This window comes from Bos indicus, chromosome 3, assembly GCF_029378745.1.
Source record: "Bos indicus isolate NIAB-ARS_2022 breed Sahiwal x Tharparkar chromosome 3, NIAB-ARS_B.indTharparkar_mat_pri_1.0, whole genome shotgun sequence".
Classification (NCBI taxonomy): domain Eukaryota; kingdom Metazoa; phylum Chordata; class Mammalia; order Artiodactyla; family Bovidae; genus Bos; species Bos indicus.
The window spans coordinates 99,464,624-99,481,882 of record NC_091762.1 but is presented as its reverse complement, the minus strand read 5'-3'; the positions used below and the strand labels follow the sequence as shown (position 1 = coordinate 99,481,882).

The following is a 17,259-nucleotide window of genomic DNA, read 5'->3' as shown; positions in this document are numbered from 1 at the left end:
CTGAGCCTTAGGCGACAAGGCCTTTCTCCTGACTCAGCTGTCATTGGGAGCCTCAGGCGCCAGGCAGGATGTGGGGCTTGATTGACTCCAGAGTGTGAAGCTGCAGAGGGGCTGGACATGCTCTCCCTGCTAGGGTCTTGGCCCCATAGAGCAGGTGCTGTCTCCCCTCCTCCTCCCCACTGTTATTCCCTCCCCTTCTCTCTCTTCTGCTTCATCCAACTCCTTTCAGACAAGACGCACACATTCCATATGAATTTGCACACTTTATCCAGGGATGGGGAAAGAGGAAACCATGTGAGTGAAACGGGGGTAGACCCATCTCACACAGGAGAGAGCAGTGGCCCAGGGTGAAGGAATCACACAGGATTTAACAGGTCCAGTGATGGCTCCCCAGGTGTTCTTATCCTAGTTCCCAGAAACCCAGAATAAGCCTGTTTGATCTGAGTTGCCCAGGTAAGCACAAAGTCTTGATGAAAGAGAAGGTTATATGAAGACAGAAGCAGAGGGACATTTGAAGATGCTGCTGGATTTGAATGTGGAGGAGGGCCCAGGAGCCAAGGAATGCAAGGATTGCAGCTCTAGATACAAAAATGGCAAAAAGCAGGATCCTGTACCAGGTCCCTGGATGAGGGCCGAGTCAACATCTTGGTTGTGTCCAGGGAAACCCTTTTCAGACTTCTCACTCCAGAGCCATCAGAGGATAACTTTGTGTTGTTCTAAGTCCCTAAGGCAGAGACAATTCATTTTACCATCAAAACAGAAGTAAATACAGGGACAGACAGGCAGGCAGAAAGGGAGAAACACAGGTGAGAACAGACAGACTCGAGGGTGTTGGGTGATGAGGATTCCGGTGGACAGTGAGAGATACAGGGGGTCAGAGACAGATGGAGAGACAAGCAGATAGGGAGCCTGGAGAAAGGTGAGAGAAGGGCAGCAAGTCAGCTGAGCAGGAGGCAGGAGATGAGGCAAGCTGGCAGGTGGGCAGATCAAAGCTGGAAGTGGGCAAAGGGGCAAGGACAGGGAGAGTGACAGCAAGACAGGATGGCGGGCAGGGGCCCTCAGGGCTTGTCCTTGTCCCCACCTGGATCAGAGAGCTTCCTGAGCTGCAAGTAGATCCCATTTTTGGATCTCAGCACAATGACTGGCATGGGCACAGGGACCCTGGAGGAATCCGGTGACAGCTCAAAGCGAAGCAAGGTCAGGGCCACGGCCACCTTCAACTCATTCATGGCAAACTGCTTCCCGATGCAGTTCCTACGTTCGGAGATAAAAAGGAAGTAAGCAGAGGCTTCTAACCCCTGCTGAGCACAGGGAATCAGGGCTCTCCTAGAGGTGGCCCAGCCCTAATCCCTTCCTTACTCAACACACTGAACTTGCCAGCAAAGCTCTCCCCCTGACAGATGACAAAGCCCACCTCTCTAAGGACTAGCTCCTAACTCATACTCCTGCTCTCAGCAGGAAAACCTGGGGAGCATCAGTGCTCTAAACCACAGAGTCAAGTCAAGTGGATCAAGACTGTGAACTAGTACTTTATTCACTCGTCCACTGGCAATTCCCGGTTTCAGGTCAGCCCAGGGCACTGTAGGGGCAGGGCAGACAGCCTCTCAGAACCTTACCACCTACGGTGGACAGACAGGCTGCCCAGTCCCCAGAGATGACAAGACAGGGCTGTGCAAGGAATCAGAATGGCAACAGGGAGGCTTCCTGGAGAGGACAAGGGTTAATGACCCTGAACCTACTGGACCCATTCCTTCCCAGTTAATGGTCTTGCTTCCTGTCTCCCTCAGTCCCTCAGTCAATCTACCTTTGGCATGTTCCATTCTAATCCAAAAATGACCCTCCTAACAATCACTTGGGCTCCTCATCTGGCCTTTTCAGCCTCCCTTCCTCCCTTCCCTCTAAAGCCCCAGTAGCTCCAGGCCTGCTCTGTTCCGCATCACAGGGAGCACATGTCCCAGTGCCTCAGCGGCATCACAGCCCTCTCTGGATTCTTCCTCACTCATCTGGAATCTGTCCCTCTCGTCTTCCTGACTCAGGGACGGTTGAGGTCCCCTCCCCTTGCCTCTGCCATCCTCATGCTCAAGGCTCCATCCAGTGACCACCACCCTCACCCCCTCTGCTGGCTGCACCTCTTCCCACTCTGGACCCTCAAGGCACCATGGGTGTAACTCAAGGACACAGCACATCCAGTGCCCAGCATAACACCGGATCCTGGATCCTCCACAGTCTGCTCAAGGAATGAATGAGTGAAAGAGTGGATGTGTGAATGATGTCTGTCTTGAGGAGACATGTTGTTGACAGTGAGCCCTGGGGGAGGACAGCGTTATCATCCCCGTGTTCCCATCTCCTAGCACAGGTCTTGGCACACGAAGACACGCATAATACATACTTTCATATTTAAACAATAGTAATTGAATTGAAAACAACTCAAGTGGAATGAGAATATAAGAAATATTCAGTTTGAAGTAGGAATCAAGCTGCTGAGTCCCTCCTGCCCTCTAGTAGCAACTGAATGACCTGCAGCCATGTCTACAAGGAAGGACTGGACCCTGGTGTAAACCAAATCCTAGAATCAATTCAGGAAGACAGTTTACTTCAACACTCTTCTGTTAAGGTTGATTCACCAACTGAAAGTTTCCTAGATCTGTACAGTCAGAAAAAACTTGTTTCTACTAAGTTACAAGTCACTGTAGTTACTATTTCAGGGGAGGTTCTGTGCCCTTTAAGATCTTCACAGCAATCATTAGGAGTGTATCAGTCAGGCTAACAGCTATTTCAAGGGTGCTTTATGTTTTACATGCAATAGATTTTTCAAATGCACGTGTCAAACACAAAATACTCTCCCCCATGTAGGGAAAGAGCAAATTAGCCAAGATGGCATTGTCAGGCGCTCTCTCCCTGCGGTCTCTCACTGTCGCCTCAAGGTTTGTAACTAATGATTATGGAACAGCTAGACCAGGTATAGCACTGCGTATGTGTGTCACATGGTACTCGCTTGGACTCTGGCTACTTTTGTTATATAAGCTCCACCTGCAAAAGCTCTGAGGGAGGTGTGTGGTATGCCTTTATGAGTTTGACTATGAAAGCCCTGGTTACTGCTGCATTGGGGCCACGTTGGAGCAACATTATGGTTATATTATATGAGGTTATGTTCTAGCTATGTTATGGTTTTTATGGCTGCTGCTACAGTGGCTGCGTCAGGCAGGACAGAGCTGTGTTATGGCGGCCATAACACAGCCAGGAGAGAATAAATGTGTCTGCAGTTCCTATGGCTCCTCCAGTCCTCCTCCAGCCTCTTAGCTGACGCTTTGCATCTATCCTGGGTTCAGCAAACAGTGTGCACAGTATGAACAGTGAGAAACTGGCATCACGAGCAGGATCAGCAATAGACTTCCCAAAGCAGGCTTGATTGTCCTCCACTTTAAAGTTTTTCTTACTAACATTACTCCGTATAATCTGGGACCACGCGGTCTAAACTCTGCTTTTTAATAAATAATTTTGGCAACAGAAAATATATGTCACAGTTATATTAATACACAGTCAAATCTATGTCGGATATACTGCAGGAATTGAGAACACACTCATGACTGTGAAACTTTCTTCAAACTACAACTGTAACTGATCACATACATGACTTGAAGCCTCAGGACATGGAATTCCCAATCCAGACAAGCACGATGAATACAGTGACAAGTGAATTAAGCAGAAAGACAGTGGGCTGACTAGGAAGGTGGGAACAGAGAAAATCATCTTTTAAGGTGACTGAAATTGTGCTAACCAAACATGTGTAGTTTAAATTTCATGAAGACCTGTAATGCTCAAATGTCATACTCCTAAAGTGAGGAAAACACTGGATACTTTGGATTGGCCACTGACATGGAAATGAGGTCAATCCTTGTGGACAGTAGGAGGTCAGTGTCAGAGTGGAGGGCCCTGAAGACCTTCTTGTACATGGACACCCACGCCTTCTTCTCAGCACATCAACAGACAAGGACAGAACTGCATGCTCCTCATATGAAGGTAGACAGTCACACACATCGGGTAGCAACCAGTGACACTTGCCTCCCCCAGTACAGAGGCCTCACCTGGATCCTCCTGAGAAGGGCAGGAAGGCATGGCTGTGTCGAGTAGAACCTGGCGCAAACCGAGTTGGGTCAAACACCTGTAGAGAGAGCATCAGGGCCAGGACATTTAGGGTCAAACCCCTCACATGAATGCACTGGGGGATAAGAATCCCAGAGAGGGAGCAGGGGAAGGGTTTGGTGTCGAGAGAGCATCCCATCTCCTCCTCCCACGTCCATCGTACCTCTGGGTTCGGCCACACCTTCGGGTTGTGATGAAGCCCATAAATGGAGAGGGAGACTAAGATTCCTGTGGGGCAGAGGAGAGAGAGAAGCCTGATGGTCCCATAGTGCAGGGGATGAGCGGCTTCACAAAAGTCCTGGGAGCCATCATGGGAGCACCCCCGGTCACTCTGAAAGAAATGATGCTCTTGCAAGACAGGTGGGCGGGGCATGACAAAGCACATGATCACAGATTAGGGGTAGGTGACCACAGCCCAGGATTGAGAATTAAAAGAACTGCAAGGTTACACTTAGGAGCAGCTCAGGTGACAACTCACATTTATCAAGTGCCATCATGAAGCTGGGATTGAATCCTCACACAAGCACTCCTGTCCCCACAAGCCCATGAAGCACCTGAGCCTCAGAGAGGTTAAGGGTTGGGTCTACGATCCCACAGTTAGGAGGGAACAGGGCTGGGATTCAGACCCACTGGGTGCTGAGTCAGTGGGTAGCCTCCAGCCATGGCAGGGCTCAGACCTCATCATCACCTGCTCTCTGCCACCCAGCAGAGGGCACCTCAGAGACTAGAGCCTCTGACCCATGACAGTGGAGTCTTTTGAGCTCCCTCCCTTATTTACACCCCATATGGAAGCACCATGCCTCCCTCTGCTTCTGCCGTCATGATTCAAGAATCAGAATTTTAGTTCTGATCGCACAGAAGGGCCAACATTTATTTGTTGAGCTTTGTTGCATTCAAGTTTTGTGTCAAACATTTTTTCTTTCAGTAGAGGTTAATTACTTTTCAACAGTGTGTTAGTTTCTGCCATACTACAGTGCAAATAAGGCACAGTTATGTATCTATATATATGGAGAAGGAAATGGTAACTCACTTCAGTATTCTTGCCTGAGAAATGTCATGGACAGTGGAGCCTGGTGGTCTACGCTCTATCGGGTTGCAAAAGATCCAGACATGATTTAGCAACTAAACAACAGCTATATCCCCTCCATCTTGCACCTCTCTCCCCCTTCCCATTCCACCCCTCTAGGTCATTTCAGAGAATTAGGCTGGGCTTCCTTTTATAGGACTTCCCTGGTGGCTCAGACGGTAAAGCTTCTGCCCGCAATGCAGGAGACCCGGGTTTGATCCCTGGGTTGGGAAGATCCCCTGGAGAAGGAAATGGCAACCCACTCCAGTAGTCTTGCCTGGAAAATCCCATGGACGGAGAAACGTGGTAGGCTACAGTCCATGGGGTTGCAAAGAGTCGGACACAATGAGCCACTTCGCTTTCCTTTCCTTTCCTTTTTTCCTTTTATATGACTTCCCTGGTGGCTCAGACGGTAAAGCGTCTGTCTACAATGTGGGAGACCTGGGTTTGATCCCTGGGTCGGGAAGTTCCCTGGATAAGGAAATGGTAACCCACTCAAGTACTCTTGCCTAGAAAATCCCATGGACGGAGGAGCCTGGTGTCCATGGGGTCGCAAAGAGTTGGACACGACTGAGGACTTCACTCTATTTCTTTTTTACTTTCCTTTTATATAGCAGCTTTCCACTAGATACATACTAGTATTTAACACATGATAGTCTATCTATGTCGATGTTACTTTCTCAAATCATCCTACCCTCTCCTTCCCCTCCTGCATCCACAAGTCCATTCCCTATGTCTGCATCTACATTCTTGCTCTGCAAATACATTCATCAGCATTATTTTCCTAGATTCTATATATACATGTGTGTGTTATTATGCAATATTTGTTTTTCTCTTTCTGAGTGCTTCCCTCTGTATAACAGGCTGTAGATTCTTCCACCTCACTGCAACTGACTCATATTTGTTCCATTTTATACTGAGTAATATTCCATTGTGTATACGGACCACAGCTTCATATCCATTCATCTATCAGTGGACATCTTGGTTGCTTCCACGACCTGGCTATTGTAAACGATGCTGCAATGAACACTGTGGCACATGTGCTTTTTGGATTCTGGTTTTCCCAAGGTATATTCCTAGGAGTAGGATTGTTGAGTATATGGTAGTATTAATCCTAGGATTTATGGAAAAGCATTTTTTAAAACTCATTCAAACTACAGAATAAATATTATCTTCAGGCAGACAAGAGCCAGAGCATCCTGGAACTGGAAATGCACAGGTGGATTACTGGTTTAGCATGTGGTCCTACAGAGTGCTTAGCTGAGTGGTGAGGTGAAGTTCATACCTGCAGGTAAGGAGCGTCCATCAGGGAAGGTGATGGGCTTGCTCAGCTCTCTGCTGATGACTGGTACTGGTGGATAAAGTCTCATGGCCTCCTTGATGCACATGGTCGTGTAGGGCATCTGGTCCAGATGGTCCCTGAAAGGAAGCCCATCTGAGGGCAGGCAGGACTGGACAAACACGGATTCTCTCTAGTTCAGGTAGGACAGGGCTCTTCCATCTCCAGGATGCTCACCAGGTGATGGAAGCGCCATCGGCGAGGAGGCTCTGGATCTCTTCCCGACACCTCTGCTGATGTTCTGGGTGGGAGGCTAGAGCATAGAGGATCCAGGAGATGCCACTGGCTGTGGTGTCGTGACCCTCAAACATGAACGTGTCCACCTCAGCACGGAGGTCCTCGTCAGACAAGCTGCTCCCATTCTCCATCTGTGGAGGCAGGACCAGAGTGCAGGGTCTGCCCTTCCTGTGTGCTTCCGCCCAAAGGCTCAGGCCTCTCCTGCCCACACTCACTCTGGCAAAGAGGAGGATGTCCAGGAAGTCCAAGTGCCTCCTGCTCCTCACCTTCTCCAGCTCTCCCTCCTTCTGCAGACGAGCCTTCCTCTCCTTGATCACTGCATCTGTCCCAGATGATTTCCAGCCAGAACTGAGCACTCTGGGCAGTTCAGATTCTGCACCCACCATAACCCCATTTGCCCCTCAGGCCCAGTTTGGTGCCAGGTGGATGAGGGTGAGGGTGAGTGTGGGACTGGGTGAGCATGTCAGGAATTAGGGCGCCAACACATTCTACTCTAGATGGGAATCCCAACACTAGCACAGCCCTTGGGCCTCTGGCTGAATGCTGCTTGGATAGGGTCTCACTCAGTCATCACCAACATGGGGACTCCTGTAACTCCCTGTTCAACACCCTACTCCCTGACCTCTGGGTTCCCAGTCCCTGCAGCAGGTGGGTCTGTGCCAGCTCCTGAAGAGGAAGCAGAAGTCTGGGATCTGCCTAAGGGGTCAAGGCCAGGCCATGTGAGCCTGATGAAGGTGGGGGAGCAGCCCAGGAAGGAGGGGAACCTGTGTGTTGATGGGCGAGCTGGCAGGCCCGGTGGTTCCAGTGGCCTTCAGGGGTCAGCCTGTAGATGAGGTCGTTCTGGTGGAAAGCATTCCGCAGTCGGGAAATAATCAGATGACTGACGTCCTTGATGGCCTGGATGTAGGACTGGGAGTTCCTGAAGGGAGAGGACGCAGAAGAGGCTGGAGGTGAGGGAGGCACTGACCTGGAGAGGGTCAGATTCCTCAGGTAACACCGAGGCATTGTGATTTCTGCCTCATTTCCCTGGAGCCCTCCCCCTGGAGTCCTTTACAGGTGTCCTGAGAGGCCAGGCTTCTCCCTGAGCAGGAGTCAGGGACCTCTGACTGAGTCAAGGGTGGTCTGGGTGGAATTTGACCGTGGTGCATGTTTCTCTGTAGAATGTTACTTTTTGTGTTGATAAACATCCACACTGCCCTTACTGCCTCTCAGGTAAGTCCTTCCCATTCGGGAAAACAGGACCCTGCCCTTGAAGAGCTGTCACTGACCTGTCCGTCTGGACGCTGCCCTGTTGGCTGAAGGCACACTTCATGATGGTGTCCAGGGTCATCAAGGAGACATGTCCAAAGATCTCCAGATGTGAGTCCTGGCTGACGAGCTCCTCCCACTTGTCCTGTGGAGGGAGGAGGCACTGGCCCTGCTCTGCTCCCCTAGAAGACCTGTGCTGCCAGGTCCAGGCTTTCTCTCTGTCTCTACATCTTCAGATGAGATTTCCCCTTTTCTAAGTAGACATGTTTTAGCAACTTAGGCCTGTAACACCCATGTGTAATGTGATGCCTATTTTTTCTGAATCTTTCTTATATATGCAGTTATATTCTCCTCTAATATCCTAAGTAATTTTGAATATGTGGAATGATTTATGAAAATAACCACCTTTGGCAGAGCAGAAAGCATAGTTTCTCAGGGGACAAAGCCAGAACCTTTGTGTCCTGATGTCAGATCTGGACAGGTGATATCCAGTACTGCTGGTGATGGTGCTGCTGAGTCGCTTCAGTCGTGTCCAACTCTGTGCGACCCCATAGATAGCAGCCCACCAGGCTCCCCCGTCCCCAGGTTTCTCCAGGCAAGAACACTGGAGTGGGTTGACATTTCCTTCTCCAATGCATGAAAGTGAAAGTGAAAGTGATAGCGAAGTCGCTCAGTCTCAGTCGTGTCCGACTCTTAGTGACCCCACAGACCGCAGCCTACCAGGCTCCTCCATCCATGGGATCTTCCAGGCAAGAGTACTGGAGTGGGTTGTCATTGCTTTCTCTGATATCCAACACTAGGAAGCAAATATTTCAAGGCAAGGAAAAGCTAAAATGGCTCTAATGGGGCATGAGCTACTCAATTGCTTTCGTTCATCTAATGTTAGCTAAGAACAGGTGGTACCTGGTCTGGATCAGAGGTGATGTTTGTGAAGACCCAGCTCTGTGAATGTATACCTGGCCTCATTTCCTCCCATGAGTGGCTCAGTGATGTGCAGAAGCCATGGAACCCAGGCCAGAGCCCACCTGTGTGACATCCTGGGATATCCACTCTGCCTCTGCAACTGTCATTGCCCAGGCCAGCCAGGGCCACTGTGAGCTGACCTCCTTGATCTACTCCCCTGTGTTCAAACATGGAGATGGGAGAAGAGTGGACCCTGAATACACCGTGGCCCTATTTCTCTTGGTGAGGAGAAAAGTATGGATCCAGGTTGGTGCCTAGATGTTCCTCTGTCCCACCTAGCTTTAATGAGTGCTGTCTCCTACTAAGTCATGAGTGCATCATTCTGGGCGGCTCTATTCAATAGGTGTCTGAGGGACGTAAGTGTCTGATAGTGGACTTTGTCAGCTGTCCTGGATTCTAGTGCGTATGGTGACAAGCGATGGACTCACCAGCATCACTCGGACAGAGTCGGCCATGATTCCCACGTAGGGCTTCAGGATGTCATAGTGGAAGGCTGGGGTCAGCATCCGCCGGTGCTGGAACCACGTCTGCCCCTCCAACAGCAGCAAACCTGTCCCTGAACCATGGATGGGTGTGTATGGGAATCGGAGAGACTAGGGCCCTCTTGGGAGGAACCAGGGGTGTCAGGAGAAGTCTCCTCATGGGCAAGGGTCGGCAAGGCCAGTACACTTCAGGGATGTGAATTTCCAGTATGTCTGTCCATAGCATGTGATTATGACAGCAATGAGGTCAAAGAAGTGTAAGAGGGCAGGTGATAAAAGAACTTATCAAAAAGTCAGGGAACATTAGAAAAGACTGAGAAGTGATGAAGAAGCAGCTAGGCTTCAGGAGGGATACAGCGCCATTACAAAGACTGATGGTATTTTAGAAAAATGAGGTTTGATTCAGAGATGAGGGTGCCTGACACCTGTTCTCCATTTACACAAAACGACCACTCTTGGTTAACCTAACGGGTGGGTGGCTTGCAGTTTTATTTAAATGTACTTACCAATCCAGGGCTTTATGAATCTGTGGATAATTTGAGCCTTTGGGTCTGAAAAGTAAGGAGGGAAGATGGATGGGACCAAACACGGAGACAGCCTCTAGAGCAGCTGAGGTCTAGACTTTGGCTCCCTTCCCTTCCTGGTGCCTGCCAAATGGCACTCACTCTGAAGCCACCACCCACTTGCCTCCCATCCCTGATTCTCTCTGTCCTGATAGTCACTGTGGTCCCAGGAAAGTAGACTCAGTGTTGCAGAGCAGAACACCCACAGGACTAAGATGGTGAATTGCCCTGAAACATAAACTCTGTTCAGTGCCATAGAATGAGACAGAATCTGTGATTTTTCTATAGTCAGTGGTGGTCTGGCCATCTCAAGACCCAGCAATCCCACTGCTGGGCATACACACCAAGGAAACCAGACTTGAAAGAGACACGTGTACCCCAATGTTTATCGCAGCACTGTTTATAATAGCCAGGACATGGAAGCAACCTAGCTGTCCATCAGCAGATGAATGGATAAGAAAGCTGTGGTACATATACACAATGGAGTATTACTCAGCCATTAAAAAGAATACATTTGAATCAGTTCTAATGAGGTGGATGAAACTGGAGCCTATTATACAGAGTGAAGTAAGCCAGAAAGAAAAACACCAATACAGTATACTAACGCATATATATGGAATTTAGAAAGATGGGAATGATAACCCTGTATGCGAGACAGCAAAAGAGACACAGATGTATAGAACAGTCTTTTAGACCCTGTGGGAGAGGGAGAGGGTGGGATGATTTGGGAGAATGGCATTGAAACATGTATAATATCATATACGAAACGAATTGCCAGTCCAGGTTCGATGCAGGATACAGGAAGCTTGGGGCTGGTGCACTGGGATGACCCAGAGGGATGGTATGGGAGGGAGGTGGGAGGGGGTTCAGGATGGGGAGCACGTGTACATCCGTGGCAGATTCATGTTGATTTATGGCAAAACCAATACAATATTATAAAGTAATTAACCTCCAATTAAAATAAATAAATTTAATAAAAAAAAAAAAGACCCAGGACAGGCAACAGTGAAAGGTGCCCAACCTAAGACAGTGTGGACAAGGAATTGGCTCCAGTCTGGGATCATTTCAGTTTGTTTGTAAAAAGAAAAAAAGACGTAAAAGAGAAACCAGCCCCACCAGGAGTAAGGCATTTAATAATAGTAAATAATGTTGTCCTATCTGGTTTTGATTGGGAGGGTGTTTGGAGGAATTCAGGCCTTGGCATCTGATGTGCCTGTGTCTTCTGGAATTTCACACCCAGGGGCATGTACTCAAATGGAAGATTGTCTCCGGCTGAGGGTTTCCCTCTCACCTGATCTCCCCAGGACCATCTTCATGTAGTCAGGGTCGTAGACCAATAACAAGGCCCTCGTGCCCCACATCCAGCGAACACAGGCCCTTGGGTATTTCTCTACCCTTTTCAGTAGGTGTGGCAGCTCGCCCTCCTCTTGGAACTGTCACCAAGGGAAAGACAAATCAGTGACTTCTTTCTTTTAGTTCCAGAGCAGGAGTGGAGGTGGAGGCCTGCGAGGGTACCAGGTGGTCACTCTGCAGCCATCAGCAGAACTAAGAGTTTAGAACGATTTCTTCTGACCTGGAATCTCATCCAACCTTGCAGGCTGTCCACCATTCTCCTAAGATCGGATTCTGTCCCATGTCAAGTAGAGTTATGGGCCAACACTACAAACTGCCTACAGAATCTTAGGTAACTCCATGGCTTGTGAAACATTTGGAAATAATTTGCACACAGTCAGAAAACTACTTGAGCAATTTATGATAATTTGTATCACTTGGTAGGCTTCCCTGGCACCTCAGGTATTATGAATTTATCTACAAAGTGGGAGACCTGGGTCAATGCCTGTGTTGGGAAGATTCCCTGGAGAAAGTAAGCAAGTTTTCATATTATTTGGTTTATTTATAGAAGAGATAAATATTTTAAGAATTTGATTTATATATTAGTTTCATTTGCCATCCTGATCATATATATGTTTGATGTTATCCCAGCATACATTTAATGTATATGAGTATGAAAGAATGTTTGGAATGTGTTTGGCTAAGTGAAAAAAATTAAATATTACATTGTGTGTGATATAATTTTCCATCTTGAGTGTGTGCACAGTTGTAGGTCAGATTTGGCATGTACACATATGAGAATGGTATTGAAATAAGATTTTGATATGTGGAGTTTTGATCTCATTTTCGTTGACTAATTGTCAGACACTTTTGTGCACTTCCCGTCTTGTGGTGGAATCTTTGTACACCCCTGAGTGTGGACCACAGAGGCCTTTCCTTTCTGAATTTGCCCTCTCTCTTCTTGCCCTGACAGGCTGGCGATTCCACAGGACCCATTGCTCTGCCCCCAGGATGCTGCTGCCAGCGCTTCCTGCACTGGGTCCACCTGCTCATCTTCCGTGTCTTTGCTCAAGTTCTTCCCTCTACCTGGTGGCCTGTCATCTTTACCACAGAGCAACTGCCTCTCCTCTACTTTGGAGACTCAGTTTGTTTTGTTACCTCTGGATTTCTGGTCAACAGTTGATCCCAGGCAAGTTCCAAATAGTCACATCATCTTTATTTCAATGGCTTCTGTGTAACTCAGATCAAACCCTCTACACTTTGGTATCTGACCTCTACCAGCATCTTTCTACCATCAAGACTCACCAGCTCTGAGGCAAATTGGCTACTCTGGGTCACGTTCCTTCACTGAGCTTGTGTTTACTGAGCAGCAACTCTGTGCCAGACACAGATTGAAGGCACTAAATTAGGCAGCGGCTCGAGATGCTTGTCTGTTTGTGGCCTGAAGGCTCGTGAAATAGACTGAGAGAGCAAGTGGCCATAAGTGGAGGGCGTCATGAACATGTGATGGACAGAAGACAAAGCCTATGAGGAAGCTTTGGGGAAGGGGGCCTAACTCAGACCTGGATGTTAGGAAGTCTTCCTGCACTTGCTTTTTCTTTGGCTCCTAATTTACCAAGATGCTTTCAGGATAGAAACATGAACCAGAGGCAAGGTTTCCCAGAAGAAGCTCATCGCTATGATCTGCAGAGAGAAATAGCTGCATCTAGTTAGCACTGACTTGAGGGAAGGACATCCAAGGGAAAAAGAGTATCCTCTCCACTCCTGGGAGATTCAGGATGAAAATGACTTGGGCATGGGACTTGTGAGACACTCATTGGAGGGATGAGATCATTCCGGGGAGAGGGCACATGGGAGCTGAGTCCCAGAGGCTGGAATGCACAGGCAGGGGGGAAGGACCTTGAATGACCTGGGGTGCAGGAGATTAGGAAGGAGAGGGGAGAGAGGTACTGGGCCAGGCTGCATGGGGCTTGGGCTGCTTCTAGTTCTTGTCTTTGGCTCCACTCTGCTCTAATCGTGCTGCTGAGAAAGAGAGACCTCAGCTCTCTGCAACCTGTGATTATCTCCTCAAACTTGTTTAAGCCACAGACCCTTGGTGACCCATTTCCATGTGGCCCCTGACTTTGCTCTGAGCTCCCCCACCCCCAGGCTTTGGTGCCGGTGCTGGGAGGGCTGGTGCTGCCCCTCCCAGCCTGCAAGCTGCTCCTTTCCCTCCTGCCTGTCCCTCCACACAATGGACTGACACCGCTCTGTGCAGGCTCTGTTTTGGGCGCTGAGGGTGAGGAGGATTACAGGCTCAGTTCCCAGAGCTCATAGTTCAGAAAGACGACACCAAACAGGCAGTTCTCCTCACTTGGCCTCATCATGGGAACTTCGCTCCTGTGTGTGGCCTCTGGTGTGGGTTTCTGGCACTGACCTTACCGGACTAGAAAATCCCTTAGTCTGAATGAACCAAGCCGCTCTGTCTCCACACCTGACATAACCCAACCCCGCAGGTAAGCCTCTTTTCCTGTGACTTGACACCTTCTTAGATTCCTGTCTGTTGTCTCCACACACAGTGAACCCACGGGGCTGATCCATCAGACTGGACATCTGTGCTCTCAGGAAAACACAGGGCCAGGTATGAACTTGCTGAGTGTGACCATGCTCTAGATCTCCGGCCCTCCCGACCCTCCCACTCCCCCATCCAGCTCCATCCTACCTCCCGCTTGTGTCCATAGAACCAGTGGGAAGGAGGAGATGGGAAGTGATGAAGGGCTTTGAGCAGCCACTGTCTGCGCAGGTAGAGCTGTGCCGCCTTGATCAGAAGCAGAACCAGGCCGAGCAGGGAGACCACCTGCAGGAGCCTGGAGACACCGCCCAGGGCTCTGGAGGGGCTCAGTGCAGAGACACTCATGGTGCAGTGGCTTCTGGATTGTTGACTGTCCCTGACTGTGGCTGACCTCCCCTGAGCACCGAGCCTGATCTGGGAGGATGTTCCCGCCCACCTGGGGGAGGGGGAGGGTGAAGGCAGAGCTCAGACCTGGGCCTCCAGATTTGCTGTTCTTTTTTTCTGTTTTTCTTAAACCAATCTCTCTTTTGTTACAAAATGTAAGTATTATAAAGAGAAGATAATGTTTGTAACCTGATCTGGGAGTTTGAGTTTTTCTAGGATACTGGAAACTATCATATGCTTACATTTTTGAAACCTTTAGACAGTTTGAAATAAAACAGAAAAGTAAATATTTTTAAAAGCTTCCTGATGACTGAGTCCCTTCAGAGTTCTCCTGAAACTATCACACATTGATAATTGACTGTACCCCAATAAAAATTGGGCTGGTGGCACAGAGGGTAAAGAATCTGCCTGCAATGCAGGAGACCCAGGTTGATCCTTGGTCAGGCAGATGCCCTGGAGAAAGCAATGGCTACCCATTCCAGTATTCTTGCCTGCAGAATTCCACAGACAGAGGAGCCTGGCACGTTACAGTCCATAGGGTTGCAAAGAGTTGTACCCTACTGAGCGACTTTCATTTTAGTAAAAAATACAAAATGTTAAAGAACAAACAAACAAACTGATTTAAAAAAAAGAAAAAAGCTTTCTTGAATAGCATATCCCTGTGATGTCTTATATAACAGTGTGATATTGTTCAGAATCAGGTTTAATTCTCTAGTATAAATAGCCTTGAAATACCCTGCTTGACAACATGAATCATTTTCATTTATCCAAGGCAACTGAAACTTCCACAGATTCTCGTAAGACAAACTGCTCCTATTCTCCATCTACGGAGGCAGGGCCAGAGTGCAGGTATCCCTTCCTGTGTGCTTCTGCCCAAAGGCTCAGGCCTCTCCTGCCCACACTCACTCTTGCAAAGAGGAAGACATCCAGGAAGTTCACTTTCCTCCTAGTCTTCTCCTTCTCTAGCTGTCCCTCCTTCTGCAGGTGAGCCTTCCTCTCCTTGATCACTGCATCTGTCCCAGAACAGTGGTTCCTAGCTAGGGATGAGGACTCTGGGGGCCCAGATGCAGCCCCACCATAGCCCCAAATTCTTATCTCCATGTGGCAGTAGCACACATATGTTGAGGTGTGTGCCACATAAGATGGGTAATAATATGTCCATGTTTCTGAAAGAGGGAACAGGCTTGGCTGTAGAAGGGAGTTTCAGCACTTGACAATGTGTTTATGCACTATAGTGTCTAATGTGCCTGTCTCTGGGATTGAGCATATTATTCTAGGGGGCTGTGTCTGATGGATGTTTGATAGATATATCTGCTTGAGAGTGAACTGTGGGTTGAGCCTGGTGTGAGAATGAGCAGATGAAACAGAGGTGGACTCACCACCATCAGTTGACAGAGTAGGCCGTGTGCCCCATGGAGGGCTTCAGGATGTCATGGTAGAAGGCTGGGGTCAGCATCCACTGGTACTGGAACCACATCTGCCCCTTCAACAGGAGAGAACCATTCCCTGGGCCACAGATGGGTATGTGTTGGGGAGACTGGATCAGAGAGGTGACTGGGGACTATATAGGAGGAACCAAGATTGTCAGAAGGCCGTATGGCACGAGAAAATTCAGCATGGCCAGTACATTTCTGGAAAGTGAATTTCCAAAATGGCTGTTCCATTAAGATGTGACAGTTTCAGATAAAGGTTAAAAAAGAGTAGGAGAGACAAGGACCTACAGTAAAAAATGAGGAACTACACTCAGTATTTTGTAGTAACCTATAGGGAAAAGAATCTGAATCCCTGTGCTGTACACCTAACACTGCAGAACAGGGTAAATCAATGACATGGCAATAAAAGGTTTTAACAATAAGTTATAAAAACTCGTATATATTTGAAATATAGTCACACTCTGAAAACATTTCATAATCTCTTCCCTTTGGTAGTTGTTATTAATTATTCATTGTTCAGAAAAAAGTAAGAAAACCGATCATCTCACAAGTTTTATCCATCGTGATAGGCATGAAACAATCTCCTCCTTTCTAGTATATGAAGAATAATATTGGGCAGCATATAGGGCCATTTTATTTAATTAAAAATTATTTATTTATTTTATTATGTTTGGTTGTGCTGGATCCTCGTTGCTACATGCAGGCTTTCACTATTTGTGGCAGGTGGGGGAACTCATCTGGCACTTAATAAGAAGAGTTCGTGTTACTAAGAGCGCTTGTTATCTCTTCTTCTTTAGATCCTAGAAAATACTTCAGAGGGTTGTTGCTACTATCATGACTATTTTTAATAAGAATAATACAATGAACTGCCTTCCCTTCCTGATGACTCTCAGCTATCAATCTGTCTCAGTCACCACAAACTTGCTTCCCATCCCTGACTCTCTCAGGCTTCAAGGATGGCTGGTAGAGAGTCACATACTGATGCTGAAGGGCCAGTCTCTGTAGGAATTTCTCAGACCCAGGGCATGTACCCAAGAGGGAAGATTTGCTCCTGCTGGCATGTGGGTTTCACTCCACCTGTCCTTCACAGGACCACCTTCATGTTGTCAGGGTCAGAGTCACAGGGCTAAATTGCTCACCCACAGAAACTGAACAGGAATACATGGGAATTTCTCTGTCCTTTTCAGAAGTTGTTGCTGTTTCTATCCTTTGGATCTATAAAAAGAGCAAAAAATAAAAAACAGCAGCAACTCTGTTTTAAGGTCAAGTGCTTGAGGTAAGGCTGAATGTTTGCACAGGTATGGTGGGATGGTTCTGAAGGTATCCACAGAGATCAAAGACTAGAACTGCTGAGTCAGACTCTGATCCAGACTTCTAATATCTCTCCAGAACTTGGCCTGCAGATCTGATTTAGATCTAATTTAGTTTCCTTTTTGTTTCTAATTTAGTTTCCTAAGATCTGATTTAGTTTCCTTGTTTGTTTCTCACTCAGAACTGCCATTAGAACTTTAAACACAG

At 48.0% G+C, this 17,259-nt stretch overlaps 1 protein-coding gene across 1 annotated transcript; it reads right to left on the bottom strand.

Moving 5' to 3' along the window:
* Nucleotides 1-250: 250 nt before the first annotated feature.
* On the bottom strand, nucleotides 251-14,325 carry LOC109556325 (cytochrome P450 4A25-like). The gene is made up of 13 exons (XM_019957524.2): nucleotides 14,075-14,325; nucleotides 11,333-11,474; nucleotides 9,985-10,029; nucleotides 9,425-9,552; nucleotides 8,054-8,178; nucleotides 7,550-7,704; nucleotides 7,001-7,107; nucleotides 6,726-6,916; nucleotides 6,495-6,628; nucleotides 4,307-4,371; nucleotides 4,086-4,162; nucleotides 1,082-1,254; nucleotides 251-724 (listed from the first exon to the last, which is right to left on the bottom strand). Exons 1-13 carry the CDS (start codon nucleotides 14,267-14,269, stop codon nucleotides 717-719), a joined length of 1,545 nt encoding a protein of 514 aa, XP_019813083.2. The 5' UTR covers nucleotides 14,270-14,325; the 3' UTR covers nucleotides 251-716.
* Between the last annotated feature and the right edge of the window lie 2,934 nt (nucleotides 14,326-17,259).

What these genes read in the sequence shown, in the direction of transcription:
- LOC109556325 (XM_019957524.2), bottom strand. Translation starts at nt 14,269, where the DNA reads ATGAGTGTCTCTGCACTGAGCCCCTCCAGAGCCCTGGGCGGTGTCTCC. An exon ending in TCTATGGACACAAGCGGGAG is followed by an intron (nt 11,475 to 14,074) that starts GTAGGATGGAGC and finishes CCTTGGTGACAG; the next exon opens with TTCCAAGAGGAGGGCGAGCT. An exon ending in ATTCATAAAGCCCTGGATTG is followed by an intron (nt 9,553 to 9,984) that starts GTAAGTACATTT and finishes TCCATGGTTCAG; the next exon opens with GGACAGGTTTGCTGCTGTTG.